This window comes from Macaca nemestrina, chromosome 2, assembly GCF_043159975.1.
Source record: "Macaca nemestrina isolate mMacNem1 chromosome 2, mMacNem.hap1, whole genome shotgun sequence".
Lineage (NCBI taxonomy): Eukaryota > Metazoa > Chordata > Mammalia > Primates > Cercopithecidae > Macaca > Macaca nemestrina.
Window position 1 is genome coordinate 97312082 of NC_092126.1, and position 22190 is coordinate 97334271.

The 22190-nt window shown below is 51.8% G+C and overlaps 1 protein-coding gene across 4 annotated transcripts; it reads left to right on the top strand.

Annotated features, from left to right (window-relative positions):
* The first annotated feature begins 3232 nt into the window (after positions 1-3232).
* LOC105480609 (endothelin converting enzyme 2) lies at positions 3233-21066 on the top strand. Of its 4 annotated transcripts, none has more exons than XM_071091381.1 (19): positions 3233-3386; positions 3676-3900; positions 4087-4222; positions 4447-4662; positions 5124-5248; positions 5366-5512; positions 5691-5756; positions 11249-11437; positions 12398-12540; positions 12913-13027; positions 15219-15329; positions 17415-17513; positions 17619-17696; positions 18240-18343; positions 18547-18657; positions 18783-18850; positions 19028-19218; positions 19332-19427; positions 20062-21066. In XM_071091381.1, the coding sequence occupies exons 1-19, from the start codon at positions 3348-3350 to the stop codon at positions 20236-20238; spliced, it is 2436 nt and encodes an 811-aa protein (XP_070947482.1). In that variant the 5' UTR covers positions 3233-3347; the 3' UTR covers positions 20239-21066. The 4 variants fall into 4 exon arrangements, with proteins under 4 accessions (XP_070947482.1, XP_070947483.1, XP_070947485.1 ...); XM_071091383.1 differs by having other exon boundaries at positions 3234-3386; positions 3676-3762; XM_071091382.1 differs by lacking the exon at positions 15219-15329.
* Positions 21067-22190: the final 1124 nt, after the last annotated feature.

Here is a 22190-nt window from a genome sequence, read left to right on the forward strand (position 1 = left end):
TAGCTTCATAAGTGTCATGAGTGCATAAGATGTAAACCACTTAGCGTAGTGGCTGCCACATAGTAAAGTACTGTCTAAACTTGCTGTTGCAGTGACCCTGGGAATATTTCTAATGATCCTGTTGCCAGGTGGCCCATATGCAGTAGCTTTCCTTATGCAATCATGCACCACATAACAACCTTTATGTCAATGATGGACTGCATGTATAATAACAGTGGTCGCATAAGATTATGATGTTGTAAGCCAGGCACAGTGGCTCACATCTGTAATCCCAGCACTTTGGGAGGCCAAGGCGAGCAGATCACTTGAGGTCAGGTGTTCAAAACCAGCCTGGCCAACATGGTGAAATCCCGTCTCTACTAAAAATACAGAAATTAGCTGGGCATGGTGGTGCGTGCCTGTAGTCTCAGCTACTCGGGAGGCTGAGGCAGAATCGCTTGAACCCAGGAGGTGGAGGTTGCAGTGAGCCAAAATCGCGCCACTGCACTCCAGCTTGGCAACAGAGCGAGACTCCGTCTCAAACACACACACACACACACACACACACACACACACACACACACACACACACACACATTGAGTGCCCATTATGTGCCACGCACTGTCCCATATACTTTACAAGTACTATTTCATTTAATTCTCACAACTAGCCTTTGAAATAGGTATTAGTCTTTTTTTTTTCTTTTCTTTTTTTTTTTTTTTTTTGAGACAGAGTTTTGCTCTTGTTGCCCAGATTGGAGTGCAGTGGCACAATCTCAGCTCACTGCAACCTCCACCTCCTGGGTTCAAGTGATTCTCCTGTCTCAGCCTCCCGAGTAGCTGGGATTACAGGCGTGTGCCACCACACTCGGCTAATTTTTTGTATTTTCGGTAGAGACAGGGTTTCATCATGTTGACCTGGCTGATCTTGACCTCCTGACCTCAAGTGATCCACCTGCCCTCAGGTGATCCAACCGCCTCAGCCTCCCAAAGTGCTGGGTTACAGGCATGAGCCACCGTGTGTGGCCCGAAGTAGGTATTCTCACTTCCATTTTACAAATGAGGAAACTGAGTCTGGATCCAAAATCTTTTATCCTTACTGTGACACTGTACTGTCTCCAGTTTGAGAACTATGCAATTTTGGGATGAAAAATGCCAACAAAAGCAATGCAACACTTCTCAGCCTGCTTCACTCATCATCTACTCTTTCTTAGCTGCAAGAACATTCTGCGTTAGATCCACTGCAGCAAGTTGTCTGAGAACTGAGGTGAGCATCAATAAATGGATTATGGGCCAGGCATGGTGACTCATGCCTGTAATCTCAGCACATTGGGAGGCCGAGGTGGGAGGATTGCTTAAGGCCTGGAGTTCAAGACCAGCCTGGGCAAGATGGGCAAGACCACCCTGTTTCTACAAAAAAAATTTTAAAAATTAGCCAGGCACAGTGGCACCTGTCTGTAGTCCCAGCTACTAGGAGGCTCAGGTGGGAGGATTGCTTGAGCCCAGGAATTTGAGGCTGCAGTGAGTTATAATCATGCCACTGCACTCCAGCCTGAGCCACAAAGTGAGACACCCTTCTCTTATTTTATTTATTTTTTTGAGACCAAGTTTCATTCTTGCCCAGGCTGGAGTACAGCGGCACGATCTCAGCTCACAGCAACCTCCACCCCCCTAGGTTCAAGCGATTCTCCTGTCTCAGCCTCCCAAGTAGCTGGGATTACAGGTGCCCACCACCATGCCTGGCTAATTTTTGTATTTTTAGTAGAGATGGGTTTTCACCATGTTAGCTAGGCTGGTCTTGAACTCCTGACCTCGTGATCCGCCCACCTCGGCCTCCCCAAGTGCTGGAATTACAGGCATGAGCCACTGCGCCCGGTTGACACCCTTCTTGAGAGAAAGATGAGAAAGAAAGAGAGAGAGAGAGAAGGAAGGAAGGAAGGAAGGAAGGAAGGAAGGAAGGAAGGAAGGAAGGAAGGAAGGAAGGAAGGAAGGAAGGAAAGAGAGAGAAAGAGAGAGAGAGAAAGAAAGAAAGGAAAAGGGAGAGAGAGAGAGGGAGGGAGGAAGGAAGGAAGGAAATGGATTATGTGTTTGCTACCCATTCAAGCCTTCTCAGGTCAAATTCTTGTACTCCGTCAGTGGGGGTGGGGTTGGAGGATGGGGAGAAGAAGATGAAGCGCACTCTCTTCTCCTTTTTTTTTTTTTTTTTTTTTTTGAATTGTAAAACACTAGGCACTTTTCAGTGCAGCAGACTGCAATAACACCAGGCCTGATTAAGGAATGACAATATGGAAGGCAGATGGCAGATGCATGGGTGCCACACTATTGCTTTTCAGTTAAATATTGCTTGGTGTTAGTTTTTTTCTCCTTGTAAATCTCCCAAATAAAACGGTTTGCTTTCCCCAAGTTAGAAGTGTTAGCACGTCTTTTCTTTAAATATCTGTGCATGGCTGTTTTTTTCCCTGCCAATTTGTCACCATCTGTAACCCTCCCTTTATGAGATGATCTGATGACAGCAGTTATCTTGGAGAGTAGAAGTGTGGTCTTGAAGCACCATGGAAGAGTGGAGTCAGTGTGGGCTGTGTGTGTGGAGTGTATGCTCCCCCTGCACTTGGTGTGTGTACGTACAGAAACACAGTGTGCGTGTGTGTTGGCTCTGGGTGTGTTGTGCGTGTGTACACTGTGTGTGAGTATGCAGAGTGTGTACATTCTGTGGGCATTTCATGTGCGTGTGTGGACTGTGTGCTGGGCATCGTGACTGCCCGTGTCCTTGGCGTCTATGTGCTCTCTGCACATAGGTAGGTACCAAAGGTAGGTACCACGTGCACACCCTGAATGTGGGTGAACTGCCTGTGTGCTCTGTATTTGCCAGCTGAAGAGGGGCTGTGTGGACTACTGGGGGAAGACGTTCCTCAGGAGGGCATAATTTCTCTAAAGTGCTTAAAGGGGACGGAGAGAGCCTGAAATTTGGGGCAAGTAGGCCAAGGAATATTAGCAACCTCTGGGACTGGTTGCATTTCATTACTTTTCCTAGGAAAGTAAATTATGAGTGGCTTGAAGGAGGGTGCTGCTGAGATGGGGGGCGGACCATGAAGCGTGGAGGGGTCTCCGGTGTTGCCGGAGGGCACTGGAGCCTGCGGAGAGCCTCGGCGCGCTCCTCCCTCTCCCCCACGCTCCCCCCACCCCAGGCGGGGCGCCGCGTGGGGCGGGGGACTCCGGCGGGCGGGGGCGGCCGCGGCCCGAGCGGGGGTGCTGCGCAGCGGCCGGCAGTGATGGCTGGTGGCGGCGGGGCCGGGCAGGGGACCGGGGCCGCGGCCTGGGAGAGGGCCAGCTGCCGGGAGCCCTGAATCACCGCCTGGCCCGACTCCACCATGAACGTCGCGCTGCAGGAGCTGGGAGCTGGCAACAACGTGAGTGGGGGCGCCCGGGCTCCAGGGGAGGGAACCGGGTGGAGGGGGACGAGGCAGAGGGGTCGGCAGCAGAGGGGCAGGCCATGCCTGGCTCGCGGATGTAGGGCTGTGTCCCGGGCCTGGTGGAGCTGTGATAGAGAGACCCCAGGCCCGAGAGCGTGGCAGGTGGGAAGAGAAGGGCCCTCTTAGCAGGGGGGAGGGGTCCGCGAGGCAGGGGGCACTGGGGCAGGGTCGTGGGCAAAAAGCCCTCTCTGCCTGACCTCGGTTGGCAACCCCGACTGTCTGGCAGATGGTGGAGTACAAACGGGCCACGCTTCGGGATGAAGACGCAACGGAGACCCCCGTAGAGGGCGGGGCCTCCCCGGACGCCATGGAGGTGGGCAAGGGGGCTTCCCCTTTCTCACCAGGCCCCAGCCCTGGCATGACGCCTAGCACACCCAGGAGCTCTGGGCTGTTCTGGAGGGTCACCTGCCCCCACCTCCGCTCCATCTCTGGCCTCTGCTCTAGGACTATGGTGAGGCGATGCTAAGCCATGACGTTGCACAAAACAGACTCAGGGCTCAACTCACCAGCTGGCCTCATTGCCCCCGGGCCCAAAGTTAACCCTGTGGCTCTGAAAACTGCCTGTGGCTTCACCCTCTGGTGATCTTGGACCCCTGCCCTGCAGCTCAGTTGCTCTTTGTCCCGCTGTGTTCCCCAGGTGGGATTCCAGAAGGGGACAAGACAGCTGTTAGGCTCACGCACGCAGCTGGAGCTGGTCTTGGCAGGTGTCTCTCTACTGCTGGCTGCACTGCTTCTGGGCTGCCTTGTGGCCCTGGGGGTCCAGTACCACAGAGGTAGGTGGGCCCACACTCTTCATCAGCATTCATAACTAGGGGTTCTGGAGGCCAAAGGGCCTCTAAGATTTTCACTCGAGGGGGCCAAGCCTTCCCTGAAAAAAAGCCCTGGCTTTGCTTTCTCTTCTCAACCTTCCTGCTATCATGGCCCTTGCAAAGAGTTTGCCTCTTCCAGACAGACAGACTGACAGTCTCCTACCCTCCCGCCGTGTCCCCTACCACAGACTCATCCCACAGCACCTGCCTTACAGAGGCCTGCATTCGAGTGGCTGGAAAAATCCTGGAGTCCCTGGACCGAGGGGTGAGCCCCTGTGAGGACTTTTACCAGTTCTCCTGTGGGGGCTGGATTCGGAGGAACCCCCTGCCCGATGGGCGTTCTCGCTGGAACACCTTCAACAGCCTCTGGGACCAAAACCAGGCCATACTGAAGCACCTGCTTGGTGAGTGGGGCTGTTAGGGAGGCCTTGGGCCACCTATGTGCTTTATGCCTAGCACAGGGCCTGGCACTTAGCAGATAGTCAATGTCCATGAATGAGGAAGTGGATGGCTCTGTGAACACTCCAGAGGGTTGGGAGGCAGAGAGCAGGGACTCTTGAGAAGTGGGGATGGGTTTGACGGGGGCAGAACTCTGGGTATAATGGAGGACCACTTCTCTGCACCCTGTTTGGAGCACTGTTGTGGTGTGGTAGACACCAGGGAGCCTGTACTGCTTAGATATACTTGAGTCTCCATGGACAGGGAGAGGAAGCCACGGCTTGCTGTTTCAGACACTCTTCCTGGGTCTGCGTTAGGAGGACTGCTCATTGACAAGGCAAGGAGAGGAACCGACCGAGCAAGGGCCAGGGACTCCCTCTCAGCAGTTAACGTAATTGCCACCTGTATCCTATGTTCTGCCCCACAGAAAACACCACCTTCAACTCTAGCAGTGAAGCTGAGCGGAAGACACAGCGCTTCTACCTATCTTGCCTACAGGTGGAGCGCATTGAGGAGCTGGGAGCCCAGCCACTGAGAGACCTCATTGACAAGGTGGGGCCACTGAGCCGGCTGAGGGCAGGGGAGCAGGAGGGGCCTTGAGAGAGGAGATGGCCCAGGAACACTTTGGGAGCTCCTGTGCTAATTATTCCACTTATGGTTTCTACACAGATTGGTGGTTGGAACATTACAGGGCCCTGGGACCAGGATAACTTTATGGAGGTGTTGAAGGCAGTAGCAGGGACCTACAGGGCCACCCCATTCTTCACCGTCTACATCAGTGCCGACTCTAAGAGTTCCAACAGCAATGTTATCCAGGTGATGAGCTGGGAAAGGGTGAGGAGAGACTTAGGGACCCTTTGCTGAGCCCAGACTTCCCTCTCGTGTGACAGGCAGGCTGGGCTGACCCCCGGCTCCCACCCCAACCCCTGCTGGGGAATTCAGGTTCCCATGGTGGGGAAAGCGAGGGGCTCACCTCCTTTCCTTGCCGTTGCAGGTGGACCAGTCTGGGCTCTTTCTGCCCTCTCGGGATTACTACTTAAACAGAACTGCCAATGAGAAAGTAAGGAACATCTTCCGAACCCCCATCCCTACCCCTTGCTGAGCTGGGCTGATCCCTGTTGACTTTTCCCTTTGCCAATGGTCAGAGCAGGGAAGGTGAGCCTATCCTGTCACCTAGTGAACCAACTGCCCCTCCTTTCTTCCTTCTTTTCTTCCTCCCTCCCTCCCTTTCTTCCCCTTTTCCTTACTTCCTTTCTCTTGTTCTTCTAGTAGGTTTCATAGACACCTACTGTGTGCCAGGCCCAGTGGGGGAATTCTGAGATACAAGTTTCCAAGCCATTGTCACAGGAAGCGTTCAGTGTCAATGGGTTCCTGGACCTAGATAGCTGAGAACAAAGCTCACAAGAGGGTCCTGAGGATTCAGGAGAGACTTAGGGAGCCAGTGAAGTCTTCCTAAAGAGATTGCATTTGATCCAGGCCCTGTAGAATACATGGGAATGCATGAGGGCATGCTGGGTAGAAAGAAGTTTAGGCCAGGTGCGGTGACTGACATCTGTAGTCCCGGCACTGTGGGAGGCCAAGGTGGGTGGATCACCTGAGGTCAGGAGTTCGAGACCAGCCTGACCAACAAGGTGAAACCCTGTCTCTACTAAATATACAAAAATTAGCCAGTCATGGTAGCAGGCACCTGTAGTCCCAGCTACTCAGGAGGCTGAGGCAGGAGAATTGCCTGAACCCGGGAGGCGGAGGTTGCAGTGAGCTGAGATCGCGCCACTGCACTCCAGCCTGGGTGACAGAGCGAGACTCCAACTAAAAAAAAAAAGAAAAGAAAAGAAAGAAAGAACAGTTTGCCGGGTGCAGTGGCTCACACCTGTAATCCCAGCACTTTGGGAGGCCGAGGCAGGTGGATCATGAGGTCAGGAGTTCGAGACCAGCCTGGCCAAGATGGTGAAATCCTGTCTCTACTAAAAATACAAAAATTAGCTGGCCATGGTGGCACACGCCTGTAGTCCAGCTACTTGGGAGGCTGAGGCAGGAGAATCGCTTGAACTCGGGAGTGGGAGGTTGCAGTGAGCCGAGATCATGCCATTGCACTCCAGCCTGAGTGGCAAGAGCAAAACTCCATCTAAAAAAAAAGAAAGAAAGAACACTTTAAACAAAAGTGTTGATGAGGCCGAGCACAGTGGCTCACACTTGTAATCCCCGCACTTTGGGAGGCTGTGCGGATCACTTGAGGTTAGGAGTTCGAGACCAGGCTAGCCTACAGGGTGAAAACCCATCTCTACTGAAAATACAAAAATTAGCCAGGCATGGTGGCAGGCACCTGTAATTTCAGCTACTTGGGAGGCTGAGGCAAAGAGAATCGCTTGAATCCAGGAGGCAAAGGTTGCAGTGAGCCAAGATGGCGCCACTGCGTTCCAGCCTGGGCAACAGAGCGAGGCTCTGTCTCACACACACACACAAAAAAAAAAGTGTTGAAGAGGGAAAGGCTAGGCGTGTTTGGACCATGGCGAGGGGTCCACTATGGTAAAGTACAGAACTCAAGGCAGATGAGAGGCTGGAGAGGTGGGCAGGAATGGGTTATGGACGGGACCTTGAATAGCACACTATGGAGTTTATTCTGTAGTTCCCGGAGAGCCACTGCATGCTCCAAAGTAGGGAGGCAGCGCAGTGCTTTGGGAAGTCAGTTTGTTTGGGGTGTGAAAAGTAGATGTGAGAAAGAAAGCCTGGAGATGAATTAAGAGTGTCTGTGGTACTCTGTGCTCTGAGTCAGGAAGGTCCCAAATGAAAGAGGTGGCAGAAGGAATGGTAAGAAGAGGAGGATGTAAGAGATATCATCAAGTCAGAATCATGAGTTCTTGGTGCCTGGATGTTAGAGGAAGGAAGAGGTGAAGATGGCTGAAGCTGTTCACTTTCATGATGGTGGAATGGAGGGGTGCCTTGGGAATTAGAGGTATCTGTAGGAAGAACCAGCTTAGGGTACATTGAGAAAGAGGAGACAGTGCAATGTCACAGGAATAGGAGAGACTTTGGAGCCAGACCTGCATTTCAGTCTCAGCTCTGCTGCTTGGTGCAAGTTAATTAATCTCTCTGATGCTATTCCCTCATCCGTAAACAGGGGATCATAGCATCAACCTTATGTGGTGTCGGGAGTAGGTTAGGGGTACAAACTTATGCTCCTGCATGTGGAAGATGCTCAGGGTGTGGGAGTTGCTCCTTTTAGACATGTGAGTTTGCTGGAACCTGAGCACCTTACATACAGAGAGGCCAGCAGGCAGCTGGGAAAGCCGTGCGGAGTCCTGAAGAGAGAATAACCCTGAAAGGACCCAGAGGCTTGAGAGGCATCTCCTTAGAAACCCAACCAGGCCACGCAGGGTGGCTGTAATCCAAACACTTTGGGAGGCCGAGGAGGCCTGATTACTTGAGGACAGGAGTTTGAGACCAGCTGGCCAACATGGTGAAACCCCATCTCTACTAAAAATACAAAAATTGGGCCAGGCGTGGTGGCTCTCACCTGTAATCCCAGCACTTTGGGAGGCCAAGGCAGGTGGATCACTTGAGGTCAGGAGTTTGAAACCAGCCTGACCAATATGGTGAAACCCCATCTCTAATAAAAATACAAAAATTAGCCCGATGTGGTGGCGGGTGCCTATAATCCCAGCTACTTGGAAGGCTGAGGCAGGAGAATCGCTTGAACCCGGGAGGTGGAAGTTACAGTGAGCTGAGATGGCGCCACTGCACTCTAGCCTGGACAACAGAGCAAGACTGTGTCTCGAAAAAAAAGAAACCTAAACAAAGGCTTTGAAGAGGTGAGACAGGAGGAGAACAGAGAAAGGACAGAAGGAGATCCTTGTATTTTAAGGGCAGTGGGAGAAAAATAGTAAAAGAGATTGCTGTGGAGTAGGACAATCATTTATCCTTCTGTCATTCATTCAGAAACATCTGCTGACCATCACTTGGCCAGACCCTCCTCTAGACATATGGTGAACAAGACACTTCTACTACCCTCTGAATGGGGAAGAAGGCATACAACAGTTTGCTACACAGTTGTCCTGTTTCCAGTTGTTGAGACTATTATAGAGAAGAAGCATAGGGTTCTGAGAGCAAGTGCGAATAGGAACCTACCTAGTTCCAGGGTGCGGATAGGCTGCAATGAAGGGAGAGGGCTCTGCAAAGGCAATAGGTTATGCAAAGGCGCCAAGGTGGGAAGGCATATGGCCCACTGGCCATTCTCAGTGGGAGAGGGAGCAGGAGGGGCATGCAGGCCAAGGCCTTCTGGACAAGTCCATAGGCTCACGCTATGCAGGAGCATTGTGGGCCAAATTTAGGATTCATCCCAAAAGAAATGGAAGGGGAAACTTAAAAGTGATGTGAACAGATGTGTGATTTTGACATCATCTGAGTAGGGGAGGAGATAATTTTTACGATTTGGGAGAGAACCACATCCTTCAACCCTTTGATAGGGGCAAGAGGAAAGACTTGGGTTTGACTGTCAGCATGTCACTGGTTGCCTTCAGGAAGCCTCCTGTGTTGGGATCTAGAGAAAGATGAAACGCAAAAGGTTGAGATAGGATGAAAACTAAAAGTAGACTGGGTGCAGTGGCTCACGCCTGTGGCCCCAGCACTTTGGGAGGCCGAAGTGGGCAGATTACCTGAGGTCAGGAGTTCGAGACCAGCTTGGCCAACATGGCGAAACGCTGTCTCTACTAAAAATACAAAAATTAGCCAGGTGTGGTGGCCCACGCCTGTAATCCCAGCCACTGGGGAGGCTGAGGCAGGAGAATTGCTTGAACCCAGGAGGTGGAGGTTGCAGTGAGCTGCGATCACACACCTGCACTTCAGCCTGGGTGACAGAGGGAGATGCCATTTCAAACAAACAAACAACAACAACAACGACAAAAAACTAAGAGTAAAGCAGGGTTCAGGAGAGTCTCAAAAGTAAGCACTAAGCTGAAGGTGAGGAGGTAGAGAGAAGGGGTACGATGAGATCACTGGTTTAGCTAACCATCCCCCTCAGGAGCTGGGATGACTGGGATTGGTACTCAAACCTCTTCCTCTGATGCCAGCAGCAAGTAAGAGGAGAGGTGAGGGACAGGAGGAATTTGAAATACACAGAATGGATATTAAGGGATCTAAAACTTCTTAGTAAGTAGAAGAAGAGATGGCCTTTGGTGATTTGGGGAGCCCAGGTGGGCCTTCAGATTGAGTGGAAAGTGATTTCTGGGAGGAGGATTAAGGGAATTGGCACAGAGCAGTGTTGAGTGTCTGTTTGCAGGTTTTCATCCTGTTATTCAACAGACATTTATTAAGCACCTACTATGTGGCAGACAGTTGCACTTGGGCCTGAAATTACAGTGGTGAACAAAGCAAACACAGCCCTGCCTTCATGGAGCCTCAGGGCCAGAAGGGGTGAGGCCGCATGAGTTTGTACTGGACCCGGGCAGGGCCAGGGCCGCCATGGCCCTGGGTTCATCGGGCCTGGGCCACATTCTCACTCTGCCATCCGCTAGTTTGTGATGGAAGTCAAGCCGTGTCATCTTCCTAAGTTTGTCCCCTGGGGTGTGAAATGGGACTCATCTTCACTTCATGAAGTTGCTGTGCAGGGAGGAAAAGATACACTGTATGGAAAACCTCTAATAGAGAGTCTGATGCATGTCCACAGAAGTGGTCACTAAATGTTTCTTTTCCATGCTTTTCTCTCCCTTGGAGACCAGCGGGTAGTGGAGAAAGCAGCAAGCTTGATGCCTGGCAGGATGGGAGGTAATAGAGGCCTGAGGATACCATGGCCCAGATCCCCTGTGAGGTCCAGTCAGCTGTTCAGTGAAGGCACATGGTCACTGATGGGCTGGGACAACCAGCAGGGATCTAGGAAACAAGAAGGCAAAGCAGTATGGGAAGCAGGCCCATCTGCTGGACAGACACTTGCAGAGCATTTACTCTGTTCTAGTCCCTAGAGACAGTAATGAGTAAGCTGCTGTAACTTGGAACAATGCTTTGCTGGAACTCACTTTCTCCTTGGGGAAATAGATGACAAACAAGTACAGAAGTAAGTAAACAAGGCCAGGCACCGTGGCTGATGCCCGTAATCCCAGCACTTTGCAAGGCCAAGGCAGGCAGATCACCTGAGGTCAGGAGTTTGAGACCAGCCTGGCTAACATGGTGAAACCCCGTCTCTACTAAAAACACAAAAAATTAGCCAGGCGTGGTGGCGGGCACCTGTACTCCCAGATACTCGGGAGGCTGCAGCAGGACAATTGCTTGAACCCGGGAGGTGGAGGTTGCAATAAGCTGAGATCGCACCACTGCACTCCAGCCTGGGCAACAGAATGAGACTTAATCTCAAAAAATAAAATAAAATAAAATAAAACAAAAGAAGTAAACAATACTTAGCCGATGGTGGTAAGCAGTGTGTCAGAAATGAAACAGGTCATCCAAGAAGGCTTCCAGAATCAAGCAGAAGAGATAGTGAGCAGAGGTGGTGGTAAGAATAGATCTTCTCAGCCTTGGGCAAGACTTGTTGCTGGGCTCTGAGGGTCATCTGGGCCTTGACAGGTGCTCACTGCCTATCTGGACTACATGGAGGAGCTGGGGATGCTGCTGGGTGGGCGGCCCACCTCCACGAGGGAGCAGATGCAGCAGGTGCTGGAGTTGGAGGTACAACTGGCCAACATCACAGTGCCCCAGGACCAGCGGCGCGATGAGGAGAAAATCTATCACAAGATGAGCATTTCGGAGCTGCAGGTGGGGCAGGCAGGGGACTGGAGACATCTGAGAGGGGCCAGCCCTGGAACACACCACCCAGCTTCCCTCCATGCCATCTCCCCAAGGCAGCCAGTCCTTTCCTCATTCCCTTGCATTTCTGTGCTTTCCAGTTGCACTGGGAAAAACATGGTGTCCATTTAGGGCCACCTCTGGTCCCTTTCTTGTTGCCTGGGGATGCATGGAGGGATTGTGTTAAAAATGTGTAACAGTTTCTATGAGATGTCCACAAAACAGTCAGAATAGGCTGGACATGGTAGCTGACACCTGTAATCCCAGCACTTTGGGAGGCCGAGATGGGTGGATCACCTGAGGTCAGGAGTTCAAGACCAGCCTGGCCAACATGGTGAAACTCCATCTCTACTAAAAATAAAAAATTAGCCAGACTTGGTGGCACATGCCTGTAATCCCAGCTACTCGGGAGGTTGAGGCAGGAGAATCACTTGAACCTGGGAGGCGGAGGTTGCAGTGAGCTGAGATCATGCCATTGTACTCCAGCTTGGGTGACAAGAGTGAAACTCCATCTCAAAAAAAAAAAGATAGAAGTGGAAGTTTCTACTGGAGGACCGGTACTGTGCCAGGCCATTAACACTTTAGATGTTGGATTATGGAAAAGTTGGGGTGGGATGTGGTTCTGGAGGAGAAGCCAGTATGTGTGGGGTGTCAGGGGAGTGGTATTTTATCAATTGTTAGGAAAATATTTGAATATCTAGGCCCCAGCTGAATGTCACAAGTAGTGGTTATCCTTGTATAATAAGTGGCTGGGCTCCCAGATTGGAGGTGCCCAGGCCTGGAAAAGGGTATATTACAGGAAGGAGTCGCCATGAAGCCAGTAGTTGTTGCTATGGCAATGGGAAGGGCTCCCAGGCTCCAGCATACAGTGGGGGAGGGTTCTGCTGGAAGTGAGTCAGGCAGGCAAGGCCTGAGATTTTTTTCTCTCAGGCTCTGGCGCCCTCCATGGACTGGCTTGAGTTCCTGTCTTTCTTGCTGTCACCATTGGAGTTGAGTGACTCTGAGCCTGTGGTGGTGTATGGGATGGATTATTTGCAACAGGTGTCAGAGCTCATCAACCGCACAGAACCAAGGTGTGGGGGGATCCCAAGGTGAGGGTGGGTTCCGTGGAGGTCTCCAGCAAGGCTGGGCATAGTGGACTGGCCCAGCCACACAGAACAACATTTGATAATGCCATGAGCCTTCCAAACATCAAATCAGAATGCCTATTGGCTTTTCATCTGTGCTAGGGTTTCAGGGTTCTCCCTGTGATCTCTGTTCCCACACCTCTCTCCAACCTGACCTCTACAGGCAGGTATGTGGCCCCGGGGCCAAAGAGGAACTCTGGGACAGCTTCCACATATGCCTCTCAGGACTCCTGCAGCCTGCATGTTCCTAGGGGCTGGTTTGGGGGGTGGAAAGGGCATCCCACCTGCCCTTTTCTTATTTTCTGGTCTGGTTGTCAGCATCCTGAACAATTACCTGATCTGGAACCTAGTGCAAAAGACAACCTCAAGCCTGGACCGACGCTTTGAGTCTGCACAAGAGAAGCTGCTGGAGACCCTCTATGGCACTAAGAAGGTGGGATCTCTGACTTTGCCTCCACGTTCTGATCCAGTCTAGCTGATGCTGCACGCCTTCAGTGTATCAGGCACCATGTGCCTCATGGTGCACAGGTGCATACTATGGAGCGCAGAATTTGGAAGCAAGCCGACTTGGGTTCCAACCCCAACTCATTCATTTTCTAGCCTGTAGGACCTTGGGCATGTCACCTCTGAAAGTGCTGGAATTACAGGCATGAGCCACCGTGCCCAGCCCACAACTAATTTTATATCCAGTCAGTCGCCCATGCAAGAAACATGAGAGTCACTCCAGTGACTCTCAGGACACTCTCAGTGACACTCTCCATTTTCTGCTCTGTAAAGCAGGAATAACTTGGAGGGTTGTCAAGAAGAGTATTAGCTGAGTTAACATAAGTGAAGCATCTACACAGTATATGGTATGTATAGGCACTCAGCTTCGATGAGGAGGATGGAGAGGATATAATAAATAATGCAGTATTTAGTTTCAAGATGCCCCATTAAGTGGGGGGAGTGGACATGTAAACAAATACATTATATTTTGTGGTGATAAGTGCTCACACTGAGTGAAAGACTTTTGTGCTATAGGACAGAGGTGGGACAGCACATTTCACCTGGGGGGTTGGTGGGGAAGGGCATCAGAGAAGCGTTTTCTGAGAGGTGCCATGTGATGGAAAAGTTCACCAAGAAAGCTGAGGAGAAGGGCATTCCAGGGACAAGGAACGCCATGTGCAAATTCCTAGAGGCCAAAAGGAGCATGGTGGCTTTACACATATTCTGGCATGAGCTTGAGAAGAGGGCAACCGAGAGGCAGGGTTTGGTAAGGTGGGCATGGGGCACTCGGGAAGGGACCTGAATATTGTGTCGAGAAGTCCGGCCTTGATTGTTTCACAGATGGGGCTCCATGGGAGTAGCCATGGCGAGGAGAAACACAATTGGGTTATGTATGAGATGATATTTCTGGTGGCTAAATGGAAGATGGAGGGGAGCAGCAGGGACACGAGGATGAGAATGGAGTCAGGGTGTCCAGTTAAGAGGCAATTGCAGGCTGGGCGGGGTGGCTCATGCCTGTAATCTCAGCACTTTGGGAGGCCAAGGTGGGCGGATCACTTGAAGTCAGGAGTTCAAAACCATCCTGGCTAAGACGGTGAAACCCCATCTCTACCAAAAATACAAAAAATTTGGCCGGGCATGGTGGCAGGTGCCTTTAGTCTCAGCTACTTGGGAGGCTGAGGCAGGAGAATGGCATGAACCCGGGAGGTGGAGCTTGCAGTGAACTGAGACTGCGCCACGGCACTCCAGCCTGGGTAACAGAGTGAGACTCCGTCTCAAAAAAAAAAAAAAAAAAGTCAAGTTTGGGTGCGGTGGCTCAAGCCTGTAATCCCAGTACTTTGGGAGGCCAAGATGGGCAGATCACAAGGTCAGGAGATTGAGACCATCCTGGCTAACATGGTGAAACCCCGTCTCTACTAAAACAAACAAAAAAACTAGCCGGGCGAGGTGGCAGGCGCCTGTAGTCCCAGCTACTCGGGAGGCTGAGGCAGGAGAATGGTGTAAACCTGGGAGGCGGAGCTTGCAGTGAGCTGAGATTTGGCCACTGCACTCCAGCCTCGGCAACAGAGCAAGATTCGGTCCCAAAAAAAAAAAAAAAAAAAAAAGTCAAAGTAGTTGAATGTGGGGGTTAGGGAGATGGAGGAAGCTGGAGTGAGTGACTCCCAGGTTTCTTGCATGGGAGACTGACTGGATATAAAATTAGTTGTGGGCCGGGCACAGTGGGTCATGCCTGTAATCCCAGCACTTTGGGAGGTCAAAGCGGGCAGATCGCTTGAGCTCAGGAGTTCAAGACCAGCCTGGGAAACATGGTGAGACCCCATCTCTACTAAAAATACAAAAGAAAATAGCCTGGCATGGTGGCATGTGCCTGGGGTCCCAGCTACTCGGGAGGCTGAGGTGGGAGGATCACTTGAGCCCGGGGGACAGAGGTTGCAGTGAGCAGTGATTGCACCACTATACTCCAGCCTGGGTGATAAGAGTGAAGACCCTGTCTCAAAAAAAGACAGATGTGGCACTGAGCAAACCCAGGACTCTGTTGTCCAGAGCTAAGAAGGGCTGCTAGCCCCAGTGACAGAGAAAGGCCCTCTGACTGGAGGACATAGCCATCTCTGGGGGCCTGGCTCTTTGTCCCTTAACAGTCCTGTGTGCCGAGGTGGCAGACCTGCATCTCCAACACAGATGACGCCCTTGGCTTCGCTTTGGGCTCCCTCTTCGTGAAGGCCACATTTGACCGGCAAAGCAAAGAAATTGTGAGTCTACAAGATTATTTCAATGCTATGCCCTCAAAATTGACTGTTCATGTATGTGCGGACATATAGAAAAACAATGGGGGCCAGGCGTGGTGGCTCATGCTTGTAATCCCAACACTTTGGGGGACCAAGGCAGATGAATCACGAGGTCAGAAGTTCGAGACCAGCCTGGCCAACATGGTGAAACCCCGTCTCTCTAAAAATACAAAAAATTAGCCAGGTGTGGTGGTGGGTGTCTGTAATCCCAGCTACCTGGGAGGCTGAGGCAGGAGAATCACTTGAACCCAGGAGGCGGAGGTTGCCGTGAGGCGAGATCGTGCCAGTGCACTCCAGCCTTGGTCGACAGAGTGAGACTCCGTCTCAAAAAAAAAAAAAAAACAAGGCTGGGCGCGGTGGCTCACGCCTGTAATCCCAGCACTTTGGGAGGCCGAGGCGGGCGAATCACAAGGTCAGGAGATGGAGACTATCCTGGCTAACATGGTAAAACCCCGTCTCTACTAAAAAAGACAAAAAAATTAGCCGGGTGTGGTGGCGGGAGCCTGTAGTCCCAGCTACTCAGGAGGCTGAGGCAGGAGAATGGTGTGAACCCAGGAAGCAGAGCTTGCAGTGAGCAGAGATCACGCCGCTGCACTCCAGCCTGGGCAACATAGCGAGACTCCATCTCAAAAAAAAAAATAAAAAAACCAAAGAAAAACAACTGGATGTAAATTCATGAACAAATGAAGTGCTGCTTTGGGCAGTGGGATTATAAGCGTCCTTTAAAGTTGTCTATGTGTTTATGTTTATATAACTAGAAGAAATATTTATTTATTAGGATATTATAATGGATGTGCTTAAAGTATTACCTGTAAGGATGTTTATGGTTTTTATGGCAATGTTGTTTATCATAGCAGAAAATAAGAACTGGTTAAATGTCCAACTATAGGGTAAAGGAAAAATAAATTGTGGTTAGGATGGGTTGTGAGGATCCTTAAACAGCTGATATATCTTTCAGTGAAAAAAGTAGGTTACAAAAAATATATACCTAATACAACATAATTCCATATTTTATGTGCATATCAGGGGAGGGAAAAACTCTAGAAGTGGGTAATCAAAATGTTAAAAGAACTTACCTATGAATGAGTGATTTATAGCTGGTCTGTTTTCTTTTTCAATTCTCAGTTTTCCAAATTTTCTGTGAATGCCCTCTTTTCATAATCAGATAAAAATCATTGCACTAGGCTGGGCACGATGGCTCACGCCTGTAATCCCAGCACTTTGGGAGGCTGAGGTGGGTGGATCACGTGGTCAGGAGTTCAAGACCAACCTGACCAAGATGGTGAAACCCCATCTCTAGTAAAAATACAAAAATTAGCCCGGCATGGTGGCAGGCGCCTGTAATCCTAGCTACTTGGGAGGCTGAGGCAGGAGAATTGCTTGAACCCGGGAGGCGGAGGTTGCAGTGAGCTGAGATCGCGCCACTGCACTCCATCCTGGGTGACACAGCCAGACTCTGTCTCGAAAAAAAAAAAATCGGCCGGGCGCGGTGGCTCAAGCCTGTAATCCCAGCACTTTGGGAGGCCGAGACGGGCGGATCACGAGGTCGGGAGATCGAGACCATCCTGGCTAACACGGTGAAACCCCGTCTCTACTAAAAAAATACAAAAAACTAGCCGGGCGACGTGGCGGGCGCCTGTAGTCCCAGCTACTCGGGAGGCTGAGGCAGGAGAATGGCGTAAACCCGGGAGGCGGAGCTTGCAGTGAGCTGAGATCCGGCCACTGCACTCTAGCCTGGGCAGCAGAGTGAGACTCCATCTCAAAAAAAAAAAAAAAAGATCATTGCACTATATTAAATTATGATATTAATTTGATGAACTTATTGTCAATTAAAATGTTTATTTAATTAAGAAAAAAGCCAGCCACAATCCCAGTACCTTTACAAATGGTGTTTCCTTCTTGTCCTCTCTAGGTGCTCAGCTGTATTTCATTAGTCTAGGCGTTCCCATTTCCCCTGGGGGGACAGGGATGGGGCACCAGGGTGGATGGGGGGCGGGGCAAGGATGCATTCAGTGCAGGGGGAGGCTGACTTTGCCTCCTCCCTCCCAGGCAGAGGGGATGATCAGTGAAATCCGGACTGCATTTGAGGAGGCCCTGGGACAGCTGGTTTGGATGGATGAGAAGACCCGCCAGGCAGCCAAGGAGAAAGTGAGCGGTGGCTAGAGTTGGGGCGCCATCTTGAGGTGGGGTTCAAGGATACAGTTTTGCTAGGAACCTGGGGAAGGAAACAAACCCTTAACCTGGTCTCTTCAGGCAGACGCCATCTATGATATGATTGGTTTCCCAGACTTTATCCTGGAGCCCAAAGAGCTGGATGATGTTTATGATGGGGTGAGTACCTGAGCTCATCAGTGCTGAACTTCAGCCCTGTAGAGGACACTGTTCTTTGGGCTTAGTAACTGGGGCTCAAGCACTGGGAAAGAGGTGTTCCTCGGTTTCTTTTAGAGGCAGATGGAGGTAACCAGCATTGTTAAAGTGTTGGCTCTGTGTCAGGCTGCAGGCCAAACAGCAGTTAATATAGTGTTAACGAGCCAAGATTTGGAGTCAAGCCTAATCATATTCTGTTTCTACCCCTAACTTGGTAACCTTAACAAAACCTCTCTAGGCCTCGGTTTCATTTTCTGTAAAATGGGGGTCCTACTAGTGCCTATCTCATAGGGTTGTTGTGAGATAAATGAGTGCAGTATGTAAAAAAAAAAAAAAAAAATAGCACCCGTAACATAAATGCCCTTTAAATATTGCCGATTATGGTTTACTAGATATTTTACAGTTGAGGAAACTGAGGTTTGGAGAGATACTGAGTAGCCAAACTGGGGCTATTATCTTCTCCAATGGATTCTCTTGCTCTCTTTCTACTTCCCACCTTTCCCATAGTACGAAGTTTCTGAAGATTCTTTCTTCCAAAACATGTTGAATTTGTACAACTTCTCTGCCAAGGTGATGGCTGACCAGCTCCGCAAGCCTCCCAGCCGAGACCAGTGAGAATGAGCGGGCGGACATAGACACTAGGGGCGGCGGGAGAGGTGGGGAAAGGTTTCCTGGGATGGGGGAAAAGGGTGGCAAGATTGCTCCCAGACCAGAGGCCCCAAGCCCTTGCAGGAGGTAGGTGGGGCAGGGCTGCTGGGAAGGGAACAGTGTCAGGAGAGTCGGGAGCCTCAGCCTCTCCCTCTTCCTCCTCCAGGTGGAGCATGACCCCCCAGACAGTGAATGCCTACTACCTTCCAACTAAGAATGAGATCGTCTTCCCCGCTGGCATCCTGCAGGCCCCCTTCTATGCCCGCAACCACCCCAAGTGTGTCTGAAGCAGGAGGGGCTGGGTGCTGGGGCCTGGGCCTGTGGCTGAGCTGGGAGCAGGGCTAGAGGTGGGATTCAGAAGTACCCCCACCATGTCCTCACTTGCCATTCCTCACCTACCAGGGCCCTGAACTTTGGTGGTATCGGTGTGGTCATGGGCCACGAGTTGACACATGCCTTTGATGACCAAGGTAGGGGCCCATGGAGTCGTCCCCTGGAGCCTAGAATTCCCAGTGGCTCCTGCAGGGCCTTGGGACATTGATGTAGCCCCAAGGGACCTGTAGTCTATGGACCAGGGCTGGTGGGGGCACTGCTGCCCCCGAGATGAGCTCTGGTTTTGGTGGGGTGCAAAGGTGAGTTCTCCTTAGGGCGCGAGTATGACAAAGAAGGGAACCTGCGGCCTTGGTGGCAGAATGAGTCACTGGCAGCCTTCCGGAACCACACGGCCTGCATGGAGGAACAGTACAATCAATACCAGGTCAATGGGGAGAGGCTCAACGGCCGCCAGACGCTGGGGGAGAACATTGCCGACAACGGGGGTTTGAAGGCTGCCTACAATGTGAGTGGCCTGACCAGCCCTCCAGCGGCTGAGGCCTGCTGGCCTGGGGTGAAAGGTGCTGGGTGGATGGGGGCAGGCCTGGATGGGCTTGCTGCCCACTGTTCTGTCCCCAGGCTTACAAAGCGTGGCTGAGAAAGCATGGGGAGGAGCAGCAGCTGCCAGCCGTGGGGCTCACTAACCACCAGCTCTTCTTCGTGGGATTTGCCCAGGTATCACCCTCCGGGAAGGCCTGGGGTCTGCCCCTTTGTCCTGCTCCCTCCTGAGTATGTCATTAGGAGAAGTCTGGGGCATGTGTCAAAGGGGCTGGGGAATGGGGCTGAGGCTGGGGCGTGAAAGGTGGGCTGGGAAGGCCTGTGCCCAGAGCCTTTCGGCCAGCCGGGGCCCACAAAGGCAGCCTGAAGAGGCCTGAGCAGGAGAACGCCTCGGTAGGATTTTACATAGCTCAAAGGGCAGGGTTGCGTGCTTGAGGGGCACAGCGTGGGGCAAAGGGTGGCAAAGGGGGCAAACATTGATCCTCACGCTGTTCCTGTGAGGAAGGCATGCAGGAAACTAAAGCTCGGGACGCAGAGTGGCCTGTCCGGGGCTGCCCAGGAATAGAGTAAGTGGCAGAGCAAGGACTCAGGCAGAACCTCCACTGGGCAGCCACAGCAGGCAGCTTCCGGGGCTCCGCTTTTTCCCCTCGTCATGTCCATGCTGGGCAGCCCGATGTCCAGGGCAATTTTGGAAGGAACTTGGGAGGGGCTGCAGCGGTGGTGGTTTGTGTCTCTGGGACGGCTGTAGCCGACTCTAAGGCCCGGCTCCACACTAGACACCATATGCCCCCATGTCTGTCCTGGCCTGCAGGTATGGTGCTCGGTCCGCACACCAGAGAGCTCTCACGAGGGGCTAGTGACCGACCCCCACAGCCCTGCCCGCTTCCGCGTGCTGGGCACTCTCTCCAACTCCCGTGACTTCCTGCGGCACTTCGGCTGCCCTGTCGGCTCCCCCATGAACCCGGGGCAGCTGTGTGAGGTGTGGTAGACCTGGATCAGGGAAGAAATGGCCGGCTGTCACCAGACCTGGGGCAGCTCTCCCAACAAAGCTGTTTGCTCTTGGGTTGGGAGGAAGCAGATGCAAGCTGGGCTGGGTCTAGTCCCTCCCCACCACAGGCAACACGAGTACAGTCCCTCACTCCCCACCACAGGTGACACAAGTACAGTCCCTCCTCAATCACCACATTGTGCCTCTGCTTTGGGGGTGCCCCTGCCTCCAGCAGAGCCCCCACCATTCACTGTGACATCTTTCCCTGTCACCCTGCCTGGAAGAAGTCTGGGCAGGGAAGCCAGTTCCCACGGGAAGGAGTCTGCCTCTTCTGGCCCCAAGCTTACTCAGCCTGGCGGCCATGGGGCCTGCCGTGCCTGCCCCACTCTGACCTGCAGGCCTGGATGGTGTACCTTCTGGACTTCTCCCCAGGCTCACTCAGTGCGTACTTAAGGGTGGACTCAGCTCTGTCTGGCTCACCCTCAGGGGCTACCCGCACCTCACCCTGTGCTCCTTGTGTCACTGCTCCCAATGCTGCTGCTGACCCTCACTGACAGCTCCTAGTGGAAGCCCAAGGGCCTCTGAAAGCCTCCTGCTGCCCACCGTTTCCCTGGGCTGAGAGGGGAAGTGCATATGTGTAGCGGGTACTGGTTCCTGTGTCTTAGGGCACAAGCCTTAGCAGGTGATTGATTCTGCCTAGACCAAGCAGGAAAGCAGATAGAGCAGGGAAAAGGAAGAACAGAGTTTATTTTTACAGAAAAGAGGGTGGGAGGGTGTGGTCTTGGCCCTTATAGGACCCTGTGCCAATAAATAGACATGCATCCGTCAGCCTGTCTCTTCCTTCAGTCCTGTTTTCATGGATCCATTCACTCATTCCACCAGTGTCTACAGAGCAACTACTGTATGCCAGCCACTCTCCTCAATGCTCATTTACTCACTCAGCAGATACAGGGGACTGAGATTTGAAGCCCAGAGAAGACAGAGAAAGAGAGGCAGGATGGAGGAATGGAAGGAAGTTGAGTCTGGCTGGGCAGAATACATTGTCTGCTAACTGGTGGCCATAGCCCCATCCCCAGCTGTTCTACAGCTGGAAGGATTTGCTGCTTCCCTCCACTGGTGCATGCAGCCGGGCCTGACACTGAGTCTGGGTAACTACTGGGCCAGGGTCAACTTGGAAGATGGGCAGCCCTTACCCCGCAGTGGTGGGAAGTCCTGGGCGAGGTAGCATATCACTCCCTGAGCTCCCAGAGCTCAAAGCCCTGGCCTCCGCTTGTAGCTGAAAAGACAAACATTTCCTTCTAGCCTCAAAGACTCAGAGCTCCTGAGAGTCACTCATTCCACCTACACGCACTCATCAGGCCTACCAAGTGCCAGGCACAGAGACTGCGCATATGGACTCTACCCTCCAGAGTGAGGGAGGGAAAAGGAACATTGACTGAATACCTCCTGTGTTCCAGGCACCTGTGCTAGGTGGCTCATTTCTTTATTCATTCATCCATTTATTAAGTTATACTTTCATAGGCTTATTTTCAAAAAATATATTGATTTATCAACAATGTGTCAGGCACTGGTGATATAAAAATGAATAGGATAGGTGAGGTGGTGCACCTGTAGTCCCAACTACTCAGGAGGCTGAGGTGGGAGGATTGCTGGAGCTCAAGAGTTCAAATCCAGCGTGGGCAACATAGCAAGACCTCATCTCTTAGAAAAACAAACAAACAAAAAACCTGATGAATGAGAAGTTTCTTCTTCCCTTAGGTGACTCTTCTTCTGTTGGCACTTCCACCTTTATGAGCTCACCTAATCCTTGCAGCAATAGCCCTTTACAAATACTCTAGTCTCCATTTTACAAATCTAACCCTAACTACTACACTGCAGTCAAAGAGAGCTGGGCTGAAATGGAAGCTCTGATAGTTTTGTGAGCTTCAGCTCATTCCCTAACCTCCATGAGC